This window comes from Colossoma macropomum, unplaced genomic scaffold (genome assembly GCF_904425465.1).
Source record: "Colossoma macropomum unplaced genomic scaffold, Colossoma_macropomum, whole genome shotgun sequence".
In the NCBI taxonomy this organism is placed as follows: Eukaryota; Metazoa; Chordata; class Actinopteri; order Characiformes; family Serrasalmidae; genus Colossoma; species Colossoma macropomum.
In genome coordinates, this window is record NW_023495312.1 from 55,280 (window position 1) to 83,191 (window position 27,912).

General features: G+C 40.4%; 1 protein-coding gene across 1 annotated transcript in view; it reads right to left on the reverse strand.

Moving 5' to 3' along the window:
• Positions 1–267: 267 nt before the first annotated feature.
• The window catches only part of si:ch211-168d1.3 (ras and Rab interactor 3), a 35,914-nt gene continuing 8,269 nt past the window's right edge, over positions 268–27,912 (reverse strand). Inside the window, exons 2-11 of the mRNA XM_036562099.1 lie at positions 21,892–22,017; positions 21,055–21,163; positions 18,950–19,022; positions 18,504–18,595; positions 16,051–16,412; positions 12,951–13,449; positions 7,344–7,649; positions 4,318–4,449; positions 3,645–3,811; positions 268–1,960 (exon numbers count right to left, since the gene is read on the reverse strand). Coding sequence (XP_036417992.1) covers positions 1,637–1,960; positions 3,645–3,811; positions 4,318–4,449; positions 7,344–7,649; positions 12,951–13,449; positions 16,051–16,412; positions 18,504–18,595; positions 18,950–19,022; positions 21,055–21,163; positions 21,892–22,017 — 2,190 coding nt within the window. The 3' untranslated portion in view covers positions 268–1,636. The remainder of the gene's footprint in view (positions 1,961–3,644; positions 3,812–4,317; positions 4,450–7,343; positions 7,650–12,950; positions 13,450–16,050; positions 16,413–18,503; positions 18,596–18,949; positions 19,023–21,054; positions 21,164–21,891; positions 22,018–27,912) is intronic.

The following is a 27,912-nucleotide window of genomic DNA, read 5'->3' on the forward strand; positions in this document are numbered from 1 at the left end:
TTGTTCAGTTTGTCTCTGTGCAACCTTAAAGAACATGGATGGAGTTTAACGTGTTGAGAGCGGTTTTGGGGGCGTATTTATAGAACCGATTTGGGTGACTATTGACTTCTAGTGTTTAACTATCTTAGCCTCGTGGCTTCAGTTAAAACTAAAGAAGCAAAATCTGAATGCCAAAGATTCCTGTGTGATCAACTACATCTGAGGTAAGTGCAAATTGTGTCAAATAGCTTTTTACCAAACCATTATTTTAATATACTGGAAACAGTATTTTCACTCAGAGCATCCACAAAGATTTAATGCAGTTTGTTACTGAACAAAAATACAGCACAGTCGTATCAGTGCATTCAGGAAGAAAAAAAAATTAGATTCTTGCTTTAGCAGTCCAAACATGCACATTTGACATCAGTGACAACTCATCATCACAACTGACTGCATGCAGAAATCAAATATTTTGACGACATCATTCCAAATATAAAGTCCATTTGCACTGACTGGCAAATTGTTCCTCACTGGAATTGAATTCGTACTCATTTACTCACACAGAGTTTAAAAACCATACATGATAGCAATAAAGTGTTACAATATTAAGTGTCTTTATGGATCAAACACAACAGGAAATGACGAAACGGTCAGTTAACTCAATGTAAAACCAGTCAATCAGTGTTTTTGCGATCACTTAAACCACCATAGGGTGTTACCATTACAGCACATTCAGCGAATGCAACACGGTACGAAACACAGGCTGGACACTGCTCCTCTGTCCAGCCGGAACTTCTTCATGACGTCCATTTACATGGAATGTCTAGAGAATTCACCGAGATGAGAAACCAACAAAATTTCAGCTTAGACATTATTAATACAACTCAAAGACCTTAGCTCATTCAGTCAATACTGAGCAAAATAAAGTAGCTCTAAATTAAGCAAAGTACAGTTTTTCAAGTTTTACGGTTTAAAAAGATACCAGAGACAACCTTGAAATACTGAAAAAAATGATGTGCTGTTACAAGACCAGAAATGATCTTCTGTTTTCTCCTCATGTTAAAGCACTACAATACAGCTGAAAGAGTCTTGCTTCTTACGGACTCTATCACATACTGACACTTGGGGCATCTCAGATGCATACGTGTAAATGTACATAATAAATATATATATAGAGATTTATTATAGATTTTTTTTCACCCACCTGTTTAAAAAAGATGCTGTATAAAGACATCATGTTCAACACTTTGGTATTGAAGTTCGGCAGGCAAAGACCCTTGGCAACCATACTAATGACACTGACAACTAGAACCACAGATATTTAGATTCTGTGCAGCAAGAGTTTAAAAAAAGAACGATGGTTCCTGATTCCTTTACTGGCAAATATTGCTTTAAGCATTATTGCCAAGGATCTTTCTCCATTCCAGCTAGCTTTGTAGCCTGAAAGTGAGCTTTTCTGTGTCTTCAGTGGCAGACCGACACGCAAAACTGAGCATTTTTGCAACATCTGAAGTAAACAGTCACCCACACATACGCACACACATACAGGCACAGTCCACAGGCCTTCATACTAAACCTTAGTGGAGTTCAGGGCCAGTGAAGAGGATCTCGCGAAGCTGAAACTGAAACAAATCAAAGTCCTCTCATCTCTTCATCTTCACTCTTCGCACACGGACTCCTCGATGTCCACTGCGCCTCCTCTGGTCAGCCTGCGCATCTTGCTGAAGTCGTGGTCCTTGCGGAGGTAGGACAGGGTGGCCGCTCCCTCTGCGTGCGTGCCCAGCTCGTGGGGCTGTGTGTGTAGAGGAAGAGGCTGCATCTCCCCTCCGTTCCTCCAGAACAGACAGTAGTGCTGAGGGTCACTCACTCCGAACGCTCCAGCGCAGGTCTGGGTTAACATCTCCACACTCTCACCGGCCTTCCAGTGCAGGGTCCGCGCTGCACTCTGCTCTGTGTTCTGGAACAGAACCCGCACAAACCTCTGCACACAGACACACACACACACGGGCAGTGTGATTAGAGAATGTTGACTGGGATCTGTCTCCCTGTGAAACGTTTGGGGACACTTTCTTGCTTCCTTTTACTTCACAGTAAACAGGTTAAAAAAGTTAGAAAGAAATATTTTTAAAATGCTTTTAAAACAGCTTGTTGCTAGCGCTGAGTATATTTTGCAATACTCAGCTGGTTTTGCCTAAATAATAATTTTCCAAACTGTTATTTAACACAAATATTGAATTTATTTGGCCCAATGTTGGTTTAAACACTGCAAAAGTTTCAGTGCTGTACTGTAAGAAATCCTTTTTTATACTAATTTTCTTTAAGGCTGAAAAAGCTGGCGAGTCTTCATCAGAACCCAATGTTGTACAAAATGTACTGTTCTCCTTAAAACAAGCAAAATGATCTGTATTACTTCCCAAAACAAGCTTTTATTTTTTATTTTATTTTACTAGATAAAAATGACTTAAAAAGTAAAAACATAAAGAAATAAGCTAAATAATCTTAGAATATTCTTACAGCACTGTCATCATAAGATACATTAGATATGTTAACTAGATTTAAGATGTTTTCACTTGCCAAGATATAACTTTTTGTAGTGAGATAAGCGCTGCCAATAAATGTCTGGGGTTTGGCATTATTCACAAGATAGCACTGTCAGAAAAAGGTGATACTGTTTTTCTCAAAATAAACATTGTTAGTGTTTAATAAGTTATCACAAACCGACAAATAAATCATGCTTATTTGTATTAAAACATTGGTACCACTTCAGAATAAGACTACCCTTATAAAACGTCTTTAGAATGCGTTTATTAATGGTTATTAACTAGGTCATAAACACTTTAAAATCATTAATAAGCAAACACAAAAATAAAAAGGACAACAGTGAACTGCTGTTTGCTTAATAGTGAACCCACATTCACTTATACTGTTAAAGCTCAGATTTTGATGTTTACTGTTCTTACTTTGTCTTTTCCATCAGTCAGCATTTAATGTATCAGCCTCATCACATATTCATATTCATCAAATATAACAGCTCACTTTTTTGTTGTAACTGCTTATTAATAATTTTTAAAATGCTTAAGACATAACTACTAAATATTATTTAACTAATTGCAAAGCATTTATAAACGCTTTATAAGTGCAGTTTTATTCTAATGTAGTATCAAAACATTTTAAAACATTTGGCAGGCAGTGGACCTAAATTGATGGAATTTAAATAGCATAGACACTGAAAAAAGCTGTTACAAACCAGCAATAAAACATATTATGACCAGTTATAGTGTAACTATAAAATGTTTTGTTTTAGTTTCTTTTGTTAAGGTACAGTAATGTGGTAGACATGGCCTGAAGTGGGTGCTGAAGGACCACCTTCAAATTTCATGCAAACACAGAGCTGACAGGAGCACAGAGATGAGAAGGTGGTGATGGGGGTGGCGGAGCACATCACTCATCAAATGTTTGGAAAAAGACTGAAATGGGAGCCAAATCAGGTACCCAGAACAATAAAGGAGCGAAATGTTCAAGGTTATTCAGAATAAAGCATTGCATAGAGCATGCTGACAGCTGCTGGAGGAAGACAGTGAATAGAAACAATGTAAGCTAGACGTTTAGAAGTTTGTGTGGCTGGACCAGCAGATGAGTGTGAGTGTATGTGTGTGCTTTTAAACCTGGTTTTGTTGGCTTTCTCTTTGGATCTTGGCCTCTTGGCCCCTTCTTCTGCTCCACTCTCTCAGACTCTCTCTGGCTTCGTTGGTTAAGCCACTGGTGGATGGGGTCCCAGGCTGGCTCTGGATTAGGCACACGCTGGCGTAGACACTCGTCAAGTAGTACCCTCCTACAGAATAACATTCATGTGGCAGCTCAGGCTTAGGTCCTCATAAACCCATATATTTCCGTGTTTACCACAAGACAGTTACAGCTGAATGGCTGACAAAAAAACATGTCAACACAGTAGCTGGCAATGATTCACGCCAGTCGATATACATATTCTTCACATAATAAATTTGCCATTTGCTTAAGACCATCAGAATAGAGGGCCGTTTTAACATACTCTTAGAACAAGCTTGTTCAGTCCCACTGCAGCTTTAATTGCTACTACTACTACTTTTGTTCATCAACTCAGAGGGCTCAAAGTACAGATTTTGAAACCTATCCAATTATATTAAATACACAATTCTGAAAGTCGATATGTTCAAACAAAAAACTGAATATTCATGGCATTACTAATAAATAGATGTTACACACAGTGGTATTAAAGTGAATTACACTCTCAGTCAGAAACCTCCAGTGTACAAAAACTTCAGTGTTCTATGCTACTGTCCTTCTCCTAAGGGCTCTTACCTTCCCCTGTCAGCCATGATGGCTCCAGCAGCTCCATCATGTACTCCGTCTCCAACAGCAGTTGAGGGATGTTACACTGGACTACCACATAGGACAGCACGGGCAGGAACTCCTCCGAGCTGTAGTCCTGACCTGCAAGCCAGCAAATTAAACAGAGGTCAGAAATTCTCCACAGAAAAAAATGCATAGAAATTTCAAAATTTAGCTACAGTGATAAATATCCAATCACTGGTTTGCAAGTGCAGAGATGAGATAGTTCATGGTCCAAGGCAATGTATCTTTTATGGATGAACATTGAGAAGTGATATGGGACTATAAAGAGTAAGGAACCTGAATTTGAGCTGGAGTTCTGGGCTGCTTTTGCTTTACACTAAAGAGCTGAGAGAAACATTCCATGAACAAAAGTTTTGGGACACCTACACATTACACCCACTAGAGCTTTTATGACATCCTATTCTAAATCCATAGGCATTAATATTTATTAATTAATTAAAATTAATATGGACAGTTATAAGCATTAATATAACAGCTTCCACTCTTCTGGGAAGACTTTGTACAAGATTTAGGAGTGTGTCTGTTGGAATTTTTGCTCATTCATCCAGAAGAGCATTTGTGAGGTCAGACACTGATGTTGGACGAAAGGGCCTGGCTCGCAATCTCCATTCTAGTTCATCCCAAAGGTGTTTGATGGGGTTCAAGTCAGGGATCTGTGCAGGGCAGTCAAGTTCTTCCACACCAAACCCGGCCAGCCATGCCTTTATAGACCTTGCTTTGTGCACTGGGGCTCAGTCATGCTGGAACAGAAAAGGGCCTTCCCCAAAACTGCCCCCACAAGGTTAAAAGCATGCAATTGTCCAAAATGTGTCTGTATGCTGAAGCATTAAGATTTTCCTTCACTGGAACTAAGGGTCCTGGGCCAATCCCTGAAAAAAAAACCGCATAGCATTATCCCTCCTCCACCAAACTTTACAGTTGGCACAATGCAGTCAGGCAGGTAACGTTCTCCTGGTATTTGCCAAACCCAGACTCGTTCATCAGACTGACAGATAGAGAAGCGTGATTCACCACTTCACAGAATGCATTTCCACTGCTCCAGAGTCCAGTGGTGACCTGCTTTACACCACCCACCCTGCCCCCCATTTGGCATTGTGCATTTTGATCTTAGGCTTTTGTGTGGCTGCTTGGCCACAGAAACCCATTTTGTGAAGCTCCTGATGCACAGTTTTTTTGCTGATGTTGCTTCCAGAGGCAATTTGGAGCTCTTTAGTGAGTGATTCAACAGAGGATAGGCACTGTGCGCTTCAGCACTCACCAGCCACACTCTGAGTTTGCATTGACAGGGGCAGATTGAGCAGGACAGACATTTCACCAGCTCACTTGTGGCAGAGGTAACATCCTATGACAGTGCCATGATTAAAGTCACTGAGCTCATCAGTACGACCCATTCTACTGCCAGTGTTTGTCTATTGAGACTGCAATGCTCTGTGCTTAATTTTATTCATCTGAAACACCTGAACTCAACAATTAAGAGGTGTGTCCCAATACCTTTGTCTATATAGTGCATGTAGAAGGCAGGAGAAATAAGGGATGCAAAAACTGGTGGGAAAAACTTTATCATAGAAAATAGAGGGGAGAGATGGAATGTGTGGTCTTTCTCCAAGTTATGTCATATCTCATTTTTTCATCGATTATCCCAGTGATTTGTTATCTGACAACACTTTCCGGATTAAAGATTTCTATCAAATTACTACCCACTGTTTCTGTAAAGGCATTTATGGGTGATATTACTGTAAAATACCCTTAAATATCCCCCTAACGTGCTGTATTTTGACTACCACTGACACTCTATATGACTAATAACACTGATCTAAGTAAAGAAAGTCCACAAACAGCACTTTTCTTTGTGAGACACTGGGCACTCCTAATGAACAGAAAGGGAATAAATATATGAATAAAGTTTAGGATGCCCTTGCTACTCTCCTAGAGGAGGAAGCTGCCGTCTCCATGACTACGGATTGCTGTGCTATTTTCACAAGAGGCAAAGATCAGAGCTTACATTTACAGCTTTTAGTTTACAGAAAAAGATAACAAAAAGAAAACAAAAATCTACAACATCCTGCCAATGAAACAATCAACATATGCAATAAAATAAGTGTTTTAAATTGATGCTTGCAGGGATTCAAGTTTAATGTGGAAAGAAAAACAATTATTAGGCCTGTGTCCAGTGATGGTTAAATTACTGCAGTAACAGCGATGGTAAATACTTCTTTACCGGCAGTTTTAAAAAAAATGTCATTCTTTTATTGATTTACTTCATGCATACCGTAACAAGATAGCTGTGTTTCCACATGTGAACATGACTGAACCTTCAAACACTGGGTGGGTAAAGTGATATCCTACATTAATATCACATTTATTGTACCTAGCATAGATATGACTGTTCTAAAAACACTGTGCTGGTAAAACATGCTCAGTATGGCAGGCAGATATTATGTGTGTACAAAGCTGCATTTGTTAAGGCATACAATTTAGGACATCCTCACACCACAGCGTGAGGTCTCAGACTAAAAACTGACTTCATGTTTCAGGAAACACGTATGAGTAAACTTATGGTCTCAGGCAAAATGGCTTCAGAGAAAAAGACATCAGGCTAAGAGACCACACACCCCAGCATTGTTCGCACCTTTGTGCTCTTGGGTGTGTGTGTGGATTCGCTCTTACCTAAGAACAAATCTCAAATAAGAAAACATTGGTGAAAGTTAGAAACTTCGTGAAAACTGTGTAAGTGGTTTTTAAGAAGAAATTTCTTCGTACGAAGGATTGGTGAACGAGGCCTATTGCTCTGTCCTCCATCGTGCTTAACAAGTTCTACTTCAGTGTATGCAGGCTCGCTGTCAGAGGGTTTTAGCCCACTCCTGCTTCCACCAGTTACTTTGGGTTAGCTCTCAATATGGAGAACACTCCAGGTGAACATGCAAACGGAGGCGGAGTGGACAGGCCGGAATGAGACTGGAGGGCTCACTCACCAGGTTGTGTTCCCATGGCCTTGTACACACTCTTGCACACCTGCAGCAGCAGCAACACTTTGTCTATGGGCGAGTGGCTCCGCTGCATTAGAGTTAGCTTCTTCTTCGCTCTTTCAATGCCTTGAGCATCCAGGACTCCAGCACGCACACCCAGGCGCTCTAGCGTCCCCTGCTGGCACGCCTGCAGGCTGTTGGCGAATCTCTGGAGAGAGCCGTCTTGGGTGTGGAGGCAGAGCAGTGTCTGGCCCAGCTGGAGCTTCAGTGGTTTCAGAACACAGCCAAAGAGAGCTTTCTCCAGGGCCAGGTCTGCAAGGGGGACACAAAATGCATTATTGGAAATATTGAAGTGTGTCTGTGTGTCTTTATAGGTTAATGTGCATGGATTTTACTGAACAACCTGCAACTGGTTTGGTGTTGGTTTTGTTTCATTATATAAAATGATAAGAAATGTGCTGATAAAAATGGATAATGGTAGCCAAAGTCATTGGTATGGATACGTAACCACTGTAAAAAGTCTCAAAGTGTACTCTTCATTCCCCAATCAACACAGTCCATGTATGAAAATTAAGCTGCAAATATTGCTCATTTTGAATTCAATGTAATGTCACCAGCCTGGACTGCTTTTTTGCTTCAGCCAATCAGAACAGGAATCATTTAGATACGGTACTGTGCAAAAGTTTGAGAAAATTACAATTACAAAAGGCATTCATCTGCGCAGTAAGTGTTTATTTGCTCACTAATATTGGAATAAATACAAATAATATTAATATAGATAGTTGAGTATGTGAATGTGAGTTCATTCAACTATTTTCAAACCTCTCCTTGAGGAAGCCCAGTACTATTTGTAGTTAACATCCAACAGATGTTTTGGCTCATTCAGTACTTCATGTTAAATCAGGTTGCTGGTGATGAAATTTAACAAATCCATATAGTGTCTGGGTGGCATTGAGGAGAAACTTGGAACCAAACTTTGTTCTTCAGACTAGCTCACAAAATAAGACATAGGAAATTCTTATTACTGTATTTATATTTGCATATAGCATGATATATGCTGTTTTAGCACGCTAAAACACACTTATCGCCAAAATAATTTTTTAATTATTTGCTTTTAATTAACCTACTTTTGCACAGTACTGTATCAGTGCTAAAGGCACAGTAAGATAAACAGCATGTTGGAAAATAGTCAGGTAAATAATTCTGACTGTTTTTGGTACAACACACATAGCATAAGTGGCCCTCAGAGAGAAATACAAAATCCAAGAAAAAAAGCAGGATATGGGCACTTTAAGCTTTCAGTGCACGTGATATGCTGTGTTATATTCCTATTACATAATGCTCCATCTGTTTAGCAATTTTGTGGGTCTTAGCTAATAAATATGAATCTACATTCTAACACAAGCTGAGTGTTACAGTCCACATCCAAATAATCCAACAAATCTCCTTTTAGGAAAACATGATGCAGAGCTGTCATGAGGCGGCAACCAATGACAGATGGACCTTATCGTATTATCACACACACACACACACACACACACACACTAACCCGTGTGCAGAGCAAACTATATTCTGCAGCTCTTTATCTCTCCTCTATTCCCACCTCACACACACGCACACATCGCGCCTCCACTGACGAGAGTGCGTGGGACTATGATATGTGCTTATGATAAACGAGAAGCACAAAATGCAAATGTCTCCACCAACACAGCGCTGCTAACGCAACACCAAGCAGCTTCGCTCCAGAGACTCAGAGGCCATGTGTTTGTGCTATTCTCTGCCTAGTCACATGCATCTTTCCATTTTCCTCTCTCTCTCTCTCTCTCTCTCTCTCTCTCCCTCTCTCTCACTTTCATCCACACACCACAGAGGCACACTCGCCTTTAAGACCTATCATCCAAATTATTTATAAGAAAATCCCAGTTTACAATGTACACACTATACATGTTCAAACGTTTGAAGACACCCACTCATCCAGCATTCGCCCCATCACCCTCCAAAGCCCCCTCCTGCCCCCCCAACAGTCCCCACCATCTCCACTTTGCTGCAGTAATAGCTTCTAGCCTCTACTCTTCTGGGAAGGCTTTACACTTGATGTTTGAACATTGCTGTGAGGATTTGATGTCATTCAGCTACAAGAGCTTTAGTGAAGTCAGGTATTGATGTTGTATTGATGCCACTTCAACTCATCCCAAAGGTACTAGATGGAGCTCTTTCACTCTGGAGAATGGAGCTCCACTGCTCCATAGCTCACTGCAGGAAAGCTTTACACTCCTTTAGTTGGACATGGTAAAAAGCTGACTAAGGCTACTTCTCTTTCCCATGTAATGTCTTATAAACTTCCACCTCTACCTTCCATTTTCATACCCCACCACCATCCCATCTCCTCCTTGTTCCTCAGACATATCGCTCCTTCCTTTCTCTGTTCACCAAGTGGGGGTCCATCCAGCCTTCTACCAGACCGTATAAGACAATGCCGGAGTGGGTAATCAGGAGAGTCAGGAGAATTCCCGATGGGTAGGTAGCGTTTTGGACTGGTTGCTGTGACCTAATGTACAGCCCCGGTTTGTAACTGACTCTTGTATATCAGATAGAGATGAGATGAAGCCGAAGACAGCTTCTTATTTTCATTTCCCATTCCACCTTGAATGATGCAGCAGTTATAAGGGATGCACAACTCCAGGCCTGGAGGGCCAGTGTCCAGCACAGTGTGGCAGTTTCCCTCCTCAAACACAGCCACTAAACCTTGACATTAAGGTTGAGGTCAACCAGGTGTGTTTGAGCAGAAAAACCACCAAACTGTGCTGGATACCAGCCCTCCAGGACCAGAGTTGTGCACCACAGGGTTACATTCAAACACCTGAACTGGTGCTAGTTTGGAACTGCTACACCATTTAGGTGGAACTTATATTCCAATAAGACGATAACATTAGCCTTGAGAGATTAGCTTTTTAAATTCAATGCAACAATGCAACTGGCTAACACAACAGGCCAGGGGCATTAGAGGTGGGGGAGCTGAGGGGGCTGCAGCAACCCTGATTTCAGGATTGCAACTGTTAAATACAATAAAAATAAAATGTTCTGAGCTTTATAGCAAATTGAGTGTAGACCCATGTGTGCTTATTTTAGAGCGGAGTATGTATTTTTGTATTTGTATCTGCAGCAGATGCACTGTTCAAGTGAACACCGTATTTTCATTACAGTGAGCTGAAAACTGTTGGCCACTCTGGGGGTGCCGCCAAAACACACACAGGTTGAGGTGCAAAGAGGTAAAGCAAATGCAGTTCTGAGTCCCGAAGCAGCCTGACATTGTTTTTTAAGCTTAAAAGAATTATCTAATGTAACAGTCATATCTCCCACTCTGGGTGTGTTTCAATCTCATCGTGTGACCATGAGCGTCACATAATCAGTTACCGTGCTACATACCGATAATCTAATTAGTCACCACTCAGCTCATTTGCATAAAGTTTGTCCAGAATGAGAGAGCAATGATGTGCTTCAGTGGCTTGATGTGTCAGCTAGATGTATATATTGTCACCTCAATATAGCACTATATGACACATTCTGGTTGAAGTAATTCAGCACGAAAAATGAAATAAATAAAAAAAGCAAAAATCAAATTAAAAAGGCAAATCATTTCTCATGATGTCATTTGTCACGTTACATGTACTCTGCTCAAAATTTCAGCACTCCTAACTGAAAACACCTACCCACATCCCTGCAACAGGCTGTGCTCTACAAAGTTCAAAAACCAAGGAGGCACTGAGAAGACCAGAATGAAAAAGCTATTTAAGGAGGATGAAGATATAGCCAAACAGGTAAGCAGTGGGAAATGTTGACAGGACCTTAACTTACTTAGCTAGCACTAGATTTTTTCAGGTCTGAAGCAAGAGTGTAACTTTTTTTTAACTCGAGTTTTGGAAACTTATGTTTTTCCACCTATTTTCATTTGACTTGAATGCCCATTTTGACTGAAAACTAAATTAATGTAATGATTTCTTTGCCATTTGAAAATATTGTACACACACACACAGTTGCAACTGTTTTGCATAATTTGAAAATTCATCTACCCATGAATACATACATATATGTACACTGATCAGGCATTACATTATGACCACCTCCTTGTTTCTATGCTCATTGTCCATTTTATCAGCTCCACTTACTATATAGGTGCACTTTGTAGTTCTACAATTACAGACTGTAGTCCATCTGTTTCTCTGCATACTTTGTTAGCCCCCTTTCACCCTGTTCTTCAGTGGTCAGGACCCCCATGGACCCTCACAGAGCAGGTACTATTTGGGTGGTGGATCATTCTCAGCACTGCAGTAACACTGACGTGGTGGTGGTGTGTTTGTGTGTGTTGTGTTGGTACGAGTGGATCAGACAGATATATATATATATATATATATATATATATATATGCACCCTGTTCCTTCCTCTGCACGTCAATAAAGATATGAATTAATGCATGAAGCAATGCATTACATTGTTTTATAATCCCTAGATAGAATACACACACACACACACACACACAAACACACAAAGTGAGACACACAGTCTCTCAGGTAGTGAGTGTGATTTAGGACAGTGATATAACTGATAATCTTATTGGATTCTGATTTGCTGATCATGTCTTTGAGCCTCCCAGATTAAGACAGGCTGAACAATGTCTGTCAAAATGAATGAAATCATTATCCTGCCAAAGCACACAAGCCAGCTGTGATGACATACAGCTTACTCATCTGTAATGCATACAATCCAGAGCCTGCTAAACCAACCCTGTGAATGTGATTCTGATCTTAGTCGAGCCTGCTTCAATGAAGATTCAATAGGCAAAAAAAAAGAAAACACATTACATTTTCAACACTCTTAAGACTTCAGATTTTTTGCCACACAGCCTAAGCTTATAAATAACCTCAATGATTTGTCATTTAATCCTTAGAATTTACAGTTACTGCTAGTGAGAATAAAATCAAAGTTTAATTTGATATGACTTCTTTCTCATTTATTACTCATTGAAACATGAAGATATATTAAGGTTTCACACTTTCAATCAACTCCAAGGTATGGAAGGTATTTTATCATGATAAAAAAAAGACATAAACATTTATCTTTCTGTCTGTTTTTGTTGACAATGAAGTGCACAGAGCCATTTCCTGCTAGGCAGCCGATTAGGGCCCCCAAGCCAGCAGGGGGCCCCCCCAAGTAAGTACTTTTTAAAAATCGGTTGTGGAAAACATATCAGTAGATCTACAGATTTTCCTATTTTTTCCATACAAAAATAAATTAACTACTATTTATTTTTCTATTCTTGCATATGAAAGAAGAAGATTGGGATAGGGGACCAACAAATGTTCAGAAACTACCCTGGAGGTGCAAACACAAAGCTGTCAATATGTAAATGTAAAATTTATGTAATTGTAAATGATTATATAACTACATTTTAAATGTTGTAATTACATTTAAAGTGAACCAAGTACAAATCTAATTCACTATCTAGTTATGTAATTAATTATGTTATTATATTCAAATAGCAGAGTAACACAACAGTAATAACTCAGGACTTTTAAAGGGAAAAAAAGGACATTACACTGATCAACAGCCCCATACCTTTCTCATTCTCAGGTACAAGTGTTTCAATAGGGGGTTCCAGTTCTCCAGCCTCCAGCAGAAGGCTCTTGGCCTGTGAGAGGAACCTCCTGATTCCTTGCAGTAGCTGCATGGCGGAGCTCCAGCCTGGGGCTTTCATCTCCTCCTTCTGCTTCTCAAGGAACTCCTGGACCAAGGAGCCGAAGACAGATCTCCTGTCCCGGGACAGCTCATCCACCAGCCGGGCCACTCGCCGCTCTGGGGCGAAAACACACACAAAGGCAGCGCTCATGCGGCGCAGGGTGGAGGCTGGGTTAGCCACGGGGAAACGTGAGCCCCGTGCTGCAGGAGGCCACTGGATGCTGGCATCCAGCTGAGAGTCCTCCTCCTCCAAGCTGCTGAAGGAGCTGCTGCTGTCCAGCTCAGCCAAGGAAGGAGCACGACGCCGCTCCAATGCTAAGCAGACACCCTCTTCCTGGACCATCTCTTGCATCTCTTCTTGTTGCGGTGTCGATGTGTCCTGAAATGACAGAAAGGCAGTTGGGTTGGGAAAACTACTTGCATTGTAACTCAACAAGAAGCAGTGTTAATCTAATATTTTAGCAACTAAATGTGTTTTCCATGAAAAAAATGAAAAAAATAGTGTATGAAGTTCCAGTTGTCCAGGATGTGTGAAAACCCAGGTATTTTTACAATGTTTGTAAACGTCATCTGCTCCTTTTTTACGTGAACAGAAATTCTAAAAAAACAAACCTTTCATGTTATTAAGTTTCATTAACAGATGTTAAGTTAAGCACATTGTTTTGTTCTGCTGGAAAGCTTCTGTTTCAGAGATACAGGTTTTTATTTCGACAGTGACGATATGCATTTGTGTTTTTGAACATTAGCAGGTATGAACCTCCTAGTCAGGCCTCTACACACCAGCAACACATGGTAAGCAGCTGCTTACACATGGAACTGAGTGGCGGCTGGTCTTGACAGACCCCTATGTAACTGAGCACAAGAATACCAAAAAGAGCTACGAGACCTCCTGGCCTGAGAGGGACCTTTCCCTACAGCTAAGGATTCTTGCAGGGCCAAGCAATAAGAAGAGCAGAATGCTGGACTGTTCACTGTATGATCGCAACCAAACTTTATATTCCATTGCGCCCCCAACTACACCTCCAAAAGCTGAGTGAAGTTCAGTCAATGGAGTGCTGAACTGCAATTGTTCATGGAATGCTGAAGCAAAAGTTATGCCACTCTCTGGTTGACCATCAATAACCTACTAAGCACCTTCAGCAACCCTGAACCAAGCAAACAGGACAACCTTGAACAGCTCCTCATGCAGAACTGATAGGCAGCAATGGAACGTAGCTCACAGAAAAGTGCTAAAGACCATGTGGCAGTTGCAGAATGAGCAGTGGCTAGACAAGGTGTGAGAGATCCAAAGCTATCCTGAGAGGAAGGACCTGCACAATGAATATGACACCAATAAAACAGGTAATGGAAAACCTTTCCATTATCCCTGAGAGCAGCAGCATTAGCATGCACCTGTAGACCACACCATTCTAGAAGAAACCCCAATTATTCACAACCTCACCAAGCCCCCAACATTTATGGAAGTTCTAGCAGCTGCCTGGCACTGACAGCCCCCTGTAGAACCACTGAAGCAAGGAGGGTCAAACCCATCTATGATGACAGTAGAAGAATTTCTTTCCTTGCTGTTCATGGTAAAGTCCTAGCCAAAACGATACAACAAATGATACAAAATAATACAATCTCCAAGGCCTTTGACTGCTTAGACAGAGAGCTTCTATGGGGTGTGCTCTTCAAGTTTGCCTGCCTAGCCAAACTTGTTGATGTCCTCACGTGACCAAGAAAGGCTGATGGGTGGATGGCTCATGTGACCAAGAAAGATATGCCCATTGTATGCCTGTGTATGTATAAGGGTACGATGGGCTCACAAATGTTCCATAATTCCAGTATCTCGGCTGAGTCCTGTGGTCCTGAGGATAGCAGCACTGATCTTGAAGTTCAGCTAGCATGATCCGCCTCTGATCTGGAGATCTGGCACCTGGCCTATCAAAAGGTATTTTGTGTGCCCCATAGAGTGTTATATCATAGCCAATGCTTAACAAAAAGGAGATTTGAAGAGGAGAGTGCAATGTGGCATCCCACAAAGCTCTGCTTTAGGGCCCTTTCTGTTCCCTCTTTATTTACAGCTCCTAGGACACATAATTTTTGAACATTATGTTTCATTTTTACTTTTACTCACGCAAGGTCAGCGAGTCAGTGGCATGGTTACACATATTGACTTTTTGACATTTTGTTTTGCTGTCCACGAACAGGTATTCCTGGACTTCAATGACGAGCATTCAGCACCCAGGTTTCTGAAAACATCAACATCCTGTTTATCCTGTTTTTCTGAAGGCAAAACTTGACAGATGAGTGAAAATTTAACTCCTGACGCAGTGTTCTGCTGACTGTTGCAGTACGCTGTTGTTGCTGTTGTCGGTGTCAGAAGTTTCTGTATCTCAAAAACATCACATATCCATTTTACCACCATCTCTCCACCATTATGAGATTGCATTTTATCACTTGAGAAACATAACAGAAATACATCACATGCAAACCCTACAAGATGCTGAGAAATTAGCTCTCTCAATTATTCTTTCATAACTGCTACATTAGATTACTGTAATGTGTTACTGATTGGTCGCCCTGCTGATAATCACTTGGAAGATGCTGATGCTGATGTCACCTGGAAGCACTGTTCTCTAGGTGGGATATGCAAGCTAGAGGATGACAAAACAGCCAACAGACAGCAAAGGATCTAAAAAAGAGGATGCCCTATGTGGCTCCAGATTTGCTGTCACCAGTCACCAATAACTCAACATTAGGGGCAACAGTGGAAATTATGATTGGAAACAATGGACTACCTCAAACGAGTGCTTTAAAATGTGATGTTGCTCGAGTTGGAGTTAAACATACATGTGCTGAGCACTTCACCCTGTTTTATAATGTTTAAAAACATCACTGCTTTTCTGTAGGAGGAGGTGAATCTAGCAAAGGTTATGTTTAGAGACCTATATCCACCCCCTCTGCATGCAACTGCAAGCATACACACACACACACTTACTGGAGGCATTTCTCCCAGCATGTGCTCATCCTCTTCCTCGGAGGTGGGAACCAGAGCAGGGGTTCGTCTGAGCACACTCAGTCCCCCTGCCCTCCGCGAGCCCCCCTGATTGGCCCTCAGTCTGTCCGAGTCACTCCACTCCGGTTCCGCAGAAGACAGACAGAATGAGGACTCAGTAGAGACGCGCACTCGCAGGCTGCGTTTGAACCTGTGCCGCTTGTGTGAGGCCCCTCGGCTGGGTTGGGGGGGCTGCAGGAAGAGGGGGTTGATGAAGCATGGAGATCCTGCTCTGGATGTCCGACGCACGGACACTGCAGGGGGGCCATTAGGAGGACCAGGGGAGGTCTGAGAACTCCAAAAGTCTGAGAGGGAGTTAGAATAACAGATTATGTTATTCTATCTGTTATTCAGATTATGTCTCTTATATTATTTTCTTGTGTATTGATCTATTCTTTTCCATTCTGTTCTGTTGATTCTGTTCTTTTCTGTTTCAGTGGCAGCATTCAGTATTACTGGGCCCAGGGGGTCTAGACCCACCCACTTTTGTTACTGGCCCACCCAAAATGACTGCTAGAATTTTCAGTAACACTTTCTATGAATGTCACCTTTGTAAGCATCTATAAACACATTCATAACATGTTATAATGCATTCATAAGGCATTATAAACATGGCTATAAATATTTATAAAAATGCATTACACGTTATAGCCATGCTTATTATGCATTATGAACTGTTAACATAATACATCATAAGTACTGATCATAACAAATTATAAGGGCTCATAAGTCGTATTTGTCCGCTCTAAGTAAAGTGAAGCATACTGTACTAAAGCCTCCTCCAGTGTTAAGGGTGAGGCTACAAGTTGAAGTATTTACTGAAATACTTCAACGTACAAAGAACAGCACATTACAGGCTTCAAAAGTCAGATTTTAAACTGATTTTTTTAGTGCTGCCATCAGTGTTTTACCCAACATGGGGAAGTCAATGTACACCACCGTTAGCTTGGTATTTGTCTTTAACGCTCTCCAAGCTGGGACTGACTTCTTTGGCACTGACAGTATAACATGTTATCAACACTACTTATAATGCATTATATTAACAATTCATAATGTATAATAAACATGGCTATAAAGTGTAATTCATTTTTATAATTGTTTATAATCATGTTCATAATGCCGTATGAATGCATTATAACATGTTATAAATGTGTTTATAGATGCTTACAAACGTGACATTCATAGAAAGTGTTACCGAATTTTCTTTCAATATTAAAATCTTATGAATAACTAAACCAAAAATACAAATGAATATGCACTCACAGTAAATATGATATATTCAATAATATTTTTTTTGCTATGACCAATCAATATTCCAACTTCAACAATAACTGTGGGTTTGCTAAGTGTTGCTCCCTCTTGAGCCACCAACACACTCTCAAACACTCATCTACCATTCGCAGCACTAAATCTAGGGATTAGTTCTCATCATGCTGGTATGAGAAGTTTGATTCCTGTGTTATCAGTGAATATGGTCAACATTTAAGGACTGGAACACAGACTGTTTTAAGCACAAAGGAGCCAAGTAGAGCATACAGCATCAGCTAAATACACTACCTACAGTTATCCAACTCTGAATGTGGAATAATCGTCAATCATGTCCAAAGACCATGACCACCAAAGACATGAATGTTAAATGTTAGAAACTGGCAGCATTTTAAAGTTGTGTTGGACATTATTGCTCCTGTGTGCAAAGCAAGAGATGCAAGTTTAGATTTTTTTTTTTTTTTTATCACAAGCTCAAAGTTTTAAGCGTTCTAGTCAGCTAGATTGTCAGTTTCTCCTACTGCGGTTTTTCTACTGCAGTGTTTGAACACTTATCAAACGCCTCAGTTATGGTTTATACTTTTTGTATTGTGGCCTATAACTCCCCGCCCGCGGGAGTGAATTCATGGTTCAGCCCACTCGCGAAAAGGCAGTGCCCATCCAAAACAACAGTTCTGGTACCACTTCTATTCTATTTCAGTTTTATTCAATTCAATTCTATTCTATTCTCCTGTTTTATTTTATTCTGTTTCTATTCTATTTTATTCTCCTCTGTTCTGTTCTTTTCTATTGTTTCTGTTCTGCTCTGTTATGTTCTATTTATTCCATTTCTCATTATTTGTTTCTTTTTTCTATTCTATTCTATTTGCCTATGTTCTATTGTATTGTATTGTTTGTAGTTTTATTCAGTTCTAATCTATTCTCCTGTTTTATTTTATTCTGTTTATTTTTATTCTATTCGTTTCTATTCATTCCTTTTCTCCTCTGTTCTGTTCTTTTCTATTCTTTCCTGTTCTATTCGTTTCTATTCGTTTCTATTCTATTCTATTCTATTCTATTCTATTCTATTCCTCTTTCTCTCTAGCATTCTGTGTGTGTACACATTTGCACGTGTTTAATCATCATCTTACCCAACCCGAGGTGTGAGATGGTCTCTAGCTGTGTGTGGTTGGTGGCTTGAGCGATAGCTTCAGGAAGCTCCAGTGGGAAGGGCAACACATCCCTATGGATCACACAAACACACACAAAAACACACACATGAACACATTCACACACCCACACTTATTTTCTACTGCACTGCAGTATTGCGTTCTTCAGAATTCCTCAGAAACTCCGCTTCTGACTGTTATTTTACATTAAAAATGCTAGGAGAAACACAAACTTTAAGAAGTACATGGTTTGGGTGTATTGAGTCAAAATAGTGTAAAACTCCAAAGTTTTTTTCTTCTCATCTGTTAAAGAGATAAGACAGTGTTTTCCCAGGACATGATAGATTGTATTTGTGGGTGTGTCTGTGTGTATGTTTGTATGTTTGTGTGTGCGTGTGTGTGTGTGTGCCTGGATGTGTATGTTGTACCTGCTAATGCAGTAAAAGGCCACTAATCTGCACAGGTCAGGAAAGCTCAAGGCTGAACTCTCTAAAGAGAATGCTGCAGAGACACACATAAAACAGATCATGTACACATTGCATACACTGACTTCTCACTGTAAAATTAATCAAAGAAATAAAAATAATCAATAAAATAGTCAGTAATATGGTGTATGTTTCATTTATTTAAATTAAAGGAAACTCAAGGTCAAGATACCAAGCTCACTGCCTGGTCACTAAGAAACAGGCCTGGCATTAGAGGGTCATTCATCAATCATTCATTCAATCATCATGCCCCACTAAACCCATGACCATTTATACTTACTTCTATAGTGGGAAAAGGCAAAAAAACAGTCAAAGTGAAACTAAACTATAAGTGCATGCTGCTAAGTTGCTGTAAATGTGGTTTTCCTGTTAATTCTATCCAGAATGTGTGGCTCTGGACAGATCAGCTTTACATTTTATACTTCATATAACTAGTTTTATTGTATGTGTGTGTGTGTGTGTGTGTGTGTATGTGTGTGTGTGTGTGTGTGTGTGTGTGTGTGTGTGAATACACAGCCCCCTCCTCAGGACCCTCTGTGGTTTTCAGATGCTCCACTCATAACTGAGTTCTGGCACTGGGGCTGCTATAAAACAGATTAATTAAATGAAATCTGTGAATCACTGTTTAGTAACTGTTAAACTCTTTTACTTTTGACAGACTGCTGATATTCTGCTCTGCACCTGCCAAACACATGATGAAGATTAGACTGTGCTGTGACCATCACTGACGGACACACATTACTCATCATTTTCTCCTCAGAGCTGTGGGCATGATAGGTTCTGAGTGACTAACAAATTTGGTGTCAATGCTTAAAGCGGACAAAAGAGAAGTTGTATGAATCACAGTATTATGAGTATCTGCAATATGTATGTGTATAAATGTTCAAAATGGTATATAATTGGTGCAAAGCAAGTCTAATGTACTTAGTACTGTAGCTGTCTGAGGACCCATTTCCACCAACAGCAACACAATCTAGGAGTACAGTTTTTTTTTTTTTGTTTGTATTGACCATGCTGTCACTGAAATGCAAATCTGTTAACATTGTTAGTGTTAGTGAGTCGTAACACAGCCATGCACTTCCTGAGAGGTTCGAACAACTGTAGACTATACTATATGTAGTCTATATAAACTCTAGACTATATTAACATATTTCCTAACTGATCAAATTAACAAAGAAATATAAATAATGAAAAAAACATATATATTTCAGCTCAACATATGGTGAGTCACAGTTGGCCAGTAGGCATAAGGGTTTGATACACTACAGGCCAGTTTCCCAGAACCAGATTAATCCTAATCCTATACTAAAAAGAATTTCAGATGGAGATTTACCATTAGCAAAAACTAGACTTAATCCATGTCTGGGAAACCAGCCCTTGATGTCCAAAAGTTTGCAGACACCTGCTCATCCAATGTTTCTTCTGAATTCAAAGGTATTAATAGGGAGTTTGTCCCTATTTGCTGCCATAACAGCCTCTGGTCTTCTGGAAAAGCTTTAGACTAGATGTTGGAAAACTGCTGTGAGGATGTGAGGTCAGGCACTGGTGTACGATTAATTGTGGATGGGAAATGCCACTCCAGCTCATCCCAAAAGGACTGGATAGTGCTCCATCACGCCAGAGAATGCGTTTCCACTGCTCCACAGCCCAATGCTGGGGGCTTTCATACTCATTGGGCTTTGTGACTTTTATCATGTATGGCTGTTCCGGAGTATCCTATTCTATTGGCAATGCTCTCTATGGAGATTGTAGAAGCTCTGTGTGCATGACTGAATACTATTCTTTGTACTGAACTGTATCAGCAATACATGCACCTTAAAGTAGCTGAATTCACTAATTTGAAGGGGTGTGTGGATAGTCTTGGACAGACCTACTGGTTACATTACAGATATATTTCCAAGACGTCAACACAGCTTCAAATACTGCAATTGTTACATAATAAATGCATTATGTGAACATATATTAGGATCTGATGTGTATGCACTATAGTGTTTTAGTGTCACCTTCATGTCAGTGCCTGTGAAGATATCTGTGTGTGTTACACTCACTGGAGTCCTCCTCACGGATGGGGTACTGTGTGACACTCACGCTGCTCTCCTGGACTCTCACACACAACACCTTTCTTTGAGTAGATGCACACTTACATACCAAAAAAGTCTGTGAAGAGACATGCATAAACAATCAAAACAAAAACAATCAATATAAAAAAAGAATATTTTAAAATATTTAAAAATATTTTTATAATTAAATTTAAATTGTATAATTTTAATTATTAAGGATTTGAAATGAACAAACTGACAAATGAATTTCATGTTCATTAAAACAGAGTTCGATGCCACAGCCATCTGATCTGAGGCCAGGAGTCCAAGCAAGCATAACTGCTTCACTCTCTTGGACTCTTGGCCACAGATACCCCCCCACCCTTTTCCCTTCTTAGTGCAGTGTTAGCCAGCAAGGGAGGCCATTCGATGTTGTAACACATTTGGCAGTTGGTGTACCCCTCTAAGTGCACTGAGCTGTTACGTTGCATTAGTGGCAGTCTGAAAAGATGTGGTGGTGCAAAGTGGTAGCATCAGGTGAAGAGGAGACCTAACTAGCAATTGGATATGATTTAATTAGGAAAAATGTGTAAATGGACTAATGCTGGAATTGCTGTTGACCCTGTGTACGCAGAAAATGTTGAAAATGCTGCTGTTTTAAAGAGTATGGCACACAGCCGTAACTTTTTTATGCTCACAAATATGATGTGTCTTCCCAATGAGATAATCTTATAGGATCACTGGTGCAGCCAAACTGATGACAGAAATATGAGGGGATGATTACTGGCTATTTAGCATGAACTGATTACAAACTGATACATTTTAGTGATTCAGTGGCTACCTCACCCCAACTATTTCTCTCTGCAGAATGCAGAGGGCGGAGTCAGGATTGATTGATAGCTGAAGCCAGATGGAGTGTGTGAGGAGGAGGCGGTCCAGAACACTCAGACTCTTCTGAAGAGAGTCATCCATCTGTAATACAGAGCAGAGGGGTTAAAGCACAAGCACACACATACACACCATCCAGGCACAGTGTTCAGTGCCCACAGAGAGAACACACATTCTTGATCCACAATGTGGTGGGTGTCAATGGTGGTCATCATTTTTTGCTTATTTGATGGCAAGAATTCACCCTCCCTTGCTTTTTCTTGTGCTAAATAATAAGCATAACCCAACATTTGGCAAAATTTGGGTTCTCAAACTTCTCACAACACAAAATGGTTACTCAGCACCGGCAGCAGCCACTGATTAAAGCCACCAAATTCAAGTTGCTTTTTGAGTGTAAAAATGCGAAAGCCACTCTCTAGAGCCAGTGTTTGGTTTGACCATTATGAGAAACACAGAAATGCAACAAGGCAGCCTCTGTTGCAAGAGGACCTGCTGTAGATATGAAGGACTGTTGATATGAAGGGCTCATTCTAAGCTCTAAACAAAAACACAATGATTTGTAGTAAGAGGTGATTCTACACACTAATGAAACATGGTTTTGTGTACTACATTTCTGCTAACAGATTCCCATATATCTAACACATTGAACCTTTAAAGTCCTACAGAACACAATGTAAACAATACAAAATACAAAAATTGAGTGTTATATTAAACATTCAGGAATGCTTGAAAGAAAAAAACAAGATATTTACAATACAACATGACTTAAACACATGACTGAACAGACCTGAGAACTGTCTGGGTGTGGTCCTAATATTCTAAAGAGCGCACGTGATTCACAACCCTCTGTCCAACACTCTCAACCCGCTCCACCACTAAGCTAGCTTGATAGGTCAATCATTTGTGCTAGGTTAGCTTTTGCTTGGTTGTTAGCTTTCGCTTGGTAAGTTTCTCTCACTCAAACAGAGAGAGATCATGGGAAATACACAGTTTTGTTAAAGCTGTGTGGACAGGACAAGCCACATCATCCTTGTAATTAGTGAGGGACTTATACAAGAATAGGACCGCCCAGTTTACAAAAAAAAAGATTTTTTTTTTTAATTTTTACCCGATTTTTCTCCCCAAATTTAGTCGTCTCCAATTCCACCCGCTAGTTTGGACTCCCCCAATCACACGATGCTATCAACGCTAGGAGGGCGAAGGCTAACACAGGCTTCCTCCGAGACCTGTGAAGCCAACCACCGCTTCTTTTCGAACTGCCGCTCACGCAACGTCACTGGACAGCCGAACGCGCTCGGAGGAAAGCGCCAACCGCCAGATCTGTTACGTCAGCTAACAGACGCCTGCGCCGACTAGCATCGCGCTGAGTGATGGGGGGAGAAGGAGGGGCCATCCTACCCACCCAGAGAGAGCGAGGCCAATTGTGCTCTCTTGGACTCCCGGCTACGGATGGCTGTAGCATCACCAGGGATCGAACTCGCGATCTCCTGATGATAGGGCCAACGCTTAAACGGTTGCGCCGCTCGGGAGCCAGAAAGAATTTTTACTAAGTACATCTGCTATTTAGTGGGAAAATTATTCACAGGACTTACTTTGTATATTGTGTGCCCACAAGACCAAGACTTACGCCGATTAGCCATAACATTATGACCACCACCTTGTTTCTATGCTCATTGTCCATTTTATCAGCTCCACTTACTGTATAGGTGCACTTTGTAGTTCTACAATTACAGACTGTAGTCCATCTGTTTCTCTGCATACTTTATTAGTGATGGAGTTTTTAAACACCTCATCTCTGACTTCACATCTACAAGGTGGATTGACAAGGTAAAAGTGTCTAATAGAGTGGACAGTGAGTGGACATAGTGTTTAAAAACACTACACTAACACACCACCACCACGTCAGTGTTACTGTGGTGCTGAGAATGATCCACCACCCAAACAGTACCTGCTCTGTGAGGGCTCATGGGGGTCCTGACCACTGAAGAACAGGGGGGCTAACAAAGTATACAGAGAAACAGATGGACTACAGTCTGTAACTGTAGAACTACAAAGTGGAGTATGAGTAAGTGGAGCTGATAAAATGGACAATTAGTGTAGAAACAAGGAGGAGGTCATAATGTTATGCCTGATCAGTGTACATACTTGGTTGTCTGGGACTTTAAGGAAAAACAAGCACATGGTCGGAAATTTTCACCTTCGGTCATGATGTCATACAGAGATACCAGTGATTCCAGTGTCATAGTGACAAAGAATTGGCCGCTTTCTATCACTTAGGCCTACTCACACAAACATACACATGCACAACCATTAACACCACCAAAAATCACATTAAATTGATGATTACCAAACAATCTCCAACACTTTGTCTTTTCTCTCTCTATCCCTCTCTCTCTTTTCCGTCTGAGTATCGGCAGTGTGACACTGTGTGGGCAGCCTAGAGAGGGCTTGAGTGTAGCGGCAGATGGTTGCCATAGCAACAGATGCCTACACATGCTAACAGGCATTCCCACTCAGTCCCAGACACCTACTCTACCGCCACACACACACACATACACACACACACACACACACACATATACACACACCCCTCATCAAAAAGGCTGTAAAAACTTGGCAAAGTAGAGAGGGTGGTTTTCTCTCTCTACATCTCTCTCTCTATCTCTCTCTGTGTCTGGTTAGTTTCAGGAGAGTTCTTCTCATCATAACTCCTGCTCATCCCTATGCACTTCAGGTTATTTTTATAGATCGTGTTTTTGAAGCCCACTCCGCTGTCACTTCCTCTGCCCGGCTTACATAAGACAACAGCAGGCACAACAATGAAGGAGGGGAGGGGGGCAGTGATGTCAGAAAGGTAACGACAGAAGCAGCGGAGGAAGACGAAGTTTATTTTAGAGCCTGCACACTCACTTCCGAACTGAACCGTTTTAACACTGCCCTCTCTCTCTTGCTCACCAACGTCAGTAGGTCAGTTTGAATTTCAGAGAGCAGGATACGGGTCAAACACTTCCGTAGAGGCACGAGCGCTGAAAAACAAGCCTCCACAACGAGACTTAATGGAACAGTTCAGTGAAAAATCTGATTTATGTGGTTTTCACCGAGCCCAAATGCATAACCAACTGTTGACTGTTACTCATAAATATGAACAACAGGATGCTGCTTGCTGCTACTACAGCTTTTAGCTATGAAACATATTTTTGTCCATTTTTTGTCCAAGTTAGATTTTTCTGAGTTAGAATATTCTTTTAGGAACGGTTAACTGAACAATCACATGCACACAATTTATGTCCGTACTGCAGACATAGCCAAACAGCCAAGCAGTCTCTAAAGCTAACGTAGCTATTTACGAAATTTTACCTCACCAATTAGCATTAAACTTCATGCCTAAATCATCACAAACTTGCCACAAACCATGTCGAGTTGTTATGTCAAATAGTCTTGTTTATGTGGTTTCTGACACTGTATGACATACTGTTATCCATAACCAAAGATAGGGTGTGCTGTGGCTACTGTTGTTAGGTATGCAAAATTTGTCCAATTTTGACCCAAATTAAATTTTTCTGAGCTATTACACTACAAATCTGATCACTGAAAAAATGTCCATTTTAGCCCTTACCACAAAAATATTACTTCTGCTAAGACATGTTTTGTGTCTAAAGTTTGTTTCTTTAGTTTCGTATGTGAGCTAAGTAATATAAGTGTACATCACCCAAAATGGCTTTAGTGCAAAACTAAACAAACACCGGAGCTATTCCTTTAAAGTCAACGTGAAATCCGTTTTCTGTTTGTACTGTTATGCATCCCTTTGGCCTCGATTCACTAAAGGACCATTTCCCAGAACTCCTTGGGAGAGCATGTGACAGATGAACTTCCTTGTTCAACCAATCATTGCTCTAAGTCCCCTGATTACCTTCACCTGTTTTCTATGTCATATGACCTGTTTAGTTTAGTTTATAAGCCTGAGCTCTATCTTAGCCAAATTGCGAGGTATTGTTTCTCCTGCAGAACTACGGAGTGTTTCCATTATGCTTTCGGTTGCCCTTTTGGTATATTAGACTCTTTTCTGGATTTCTCATTTTTGTCTCTGTTTTGCCTTTTTGCTATTTTGAATTTGACCTACGCCTGTACCTCGACTATGATGTTTGCCAATACCTTTTTTATTTAAGCCTTATCTCGTAGATTTTGGTCTGTCACGTTACAACTGTGGCATATTTCTAAATAAAACATGGCATCAGAGAGGATTTCAGGGCTAGTTGAGCATTTCACTTTCACTTTTTTTAAAAAATGAAGCTCACACTGTGTGGGGTAGATGAACACATAAAACATACAACACATGCCCAGAACTTTTTATCTGCCAAAGTCATAATAAAAATAACATTATTCGATAATTAATGGGCTGAAATGGCATTTTCACTTCTTAAGCAAAAAATCAGTTGTTTATATTAATAACATGAATCAAATTAAGCGCTACATCAAATGTAAGAGGCAACTGGCTCATTAGCACAATGAGTTATGCGTCTATAAGCAGGATAAACTAAAGCTCAAAAGATTACTACCAGCTTCTCATAAAGCAGTACCAACAATCAGAATCAGTTTTTCAGGATTTAGTTGTAGAAAATTTTGTGACATCCACTGGAAAATATCTGACAAACAATATTCAAATACAACATGAGTGCAATAACATTATATCATTTATTGTGTTGAATTCAAAACTGCAAAACAGATCAGCCAATAAAATAATAAAATGGCTGATTGCTGAAGGCATGATTGGGGCAAAAATATTTTGGCTGATTCCGATTCTATCCCTATTGGTTAGTGTGATTTTTTGCTGGTGCACAGTGATGGAAACAAGGTGGGCAAAAGTCACTACATTTTGTTGAAAGATTACAGAAAAACAAGAATTTTGTCTTGGATATGATTTCCAGGACATTTTAAACATGTTCCCTGGAGAAAATGTGTTTTTATTTTCGCTTAGAAAATCAACAAAACATGTCATTTGAGTGTGGGTGATAAAACTTTTGTATATGACTGTATATCAGTGCTGTAAGAAACTGGATGTAAAATATAGTGTAGCTGCTGTGCTCTTTACTTGACATTTAAGACAGTGTCTTGTTTATTAGTCAGATCCCTGTTTATAATGTTGCCAAATGTTTTGTGACCCTGTGCACTGCACTGTGCATACAGCCTGCCAGATACTCACTTGGAATGGTTGGCAAATGTATCACAGTCCTACTCAAGCATTCAACCTCTCGTATTTTTGATGTAAACTGCATATTTGTGAGCTCAGAAATCTGAGGTATATGAGGTATAACATGGCTACATCAATCGGCCTGACTTTCCCATCTACAGATACACGCAATAATAATTCCAAAGAAATGGCTAACAATGACCGTATGCTACCACAGTACTAAAATGGTCCCTAAAACACATAATCGACTGAAAGCATTAGGCAGGGAGGGGGCCGTGCTTTTAGCGTGACCTACACCTGTGTAATATTAGCAAGAGGGAGAAATAGAGAAAGAAAAAGCAGAAATGAAACAGTGCTGTCCATTTGCAGTGTAGAATCTCCTTACATAAAAACCTGAACAGTGAACAGCCTACACACTCAGTTATGTAATGCAGCAGCAGGAGTTAAAACCGAGAACGAGAAAAAGAGAGACGAAATGAGAGACACAAAGAGAAGAAAAGAAAAAAGAGAGAGAGAACAGCAGAGAGAAATGCACACACACAAATAAAAAAATTTTTCGTAAACAAAGCATTACATTATATACTTGTGAACTGTGAAGGGCTAAAGTTAAAGACAAAAAGAAATGATCAGTCAACAGTGACAGTGGCACGATGAAGAGACTGAAACGGTTCTGCTAACAAGCATCAGGAGAGAAAGAGAGGGAGAGGGGGAGAGCGAAATGAGGAGGAGTTTGAGAAGGAAAAAGTGGGCGAGTGTGACTTCTGCAGGCTAAAGTGAAGATTAGATAAAAG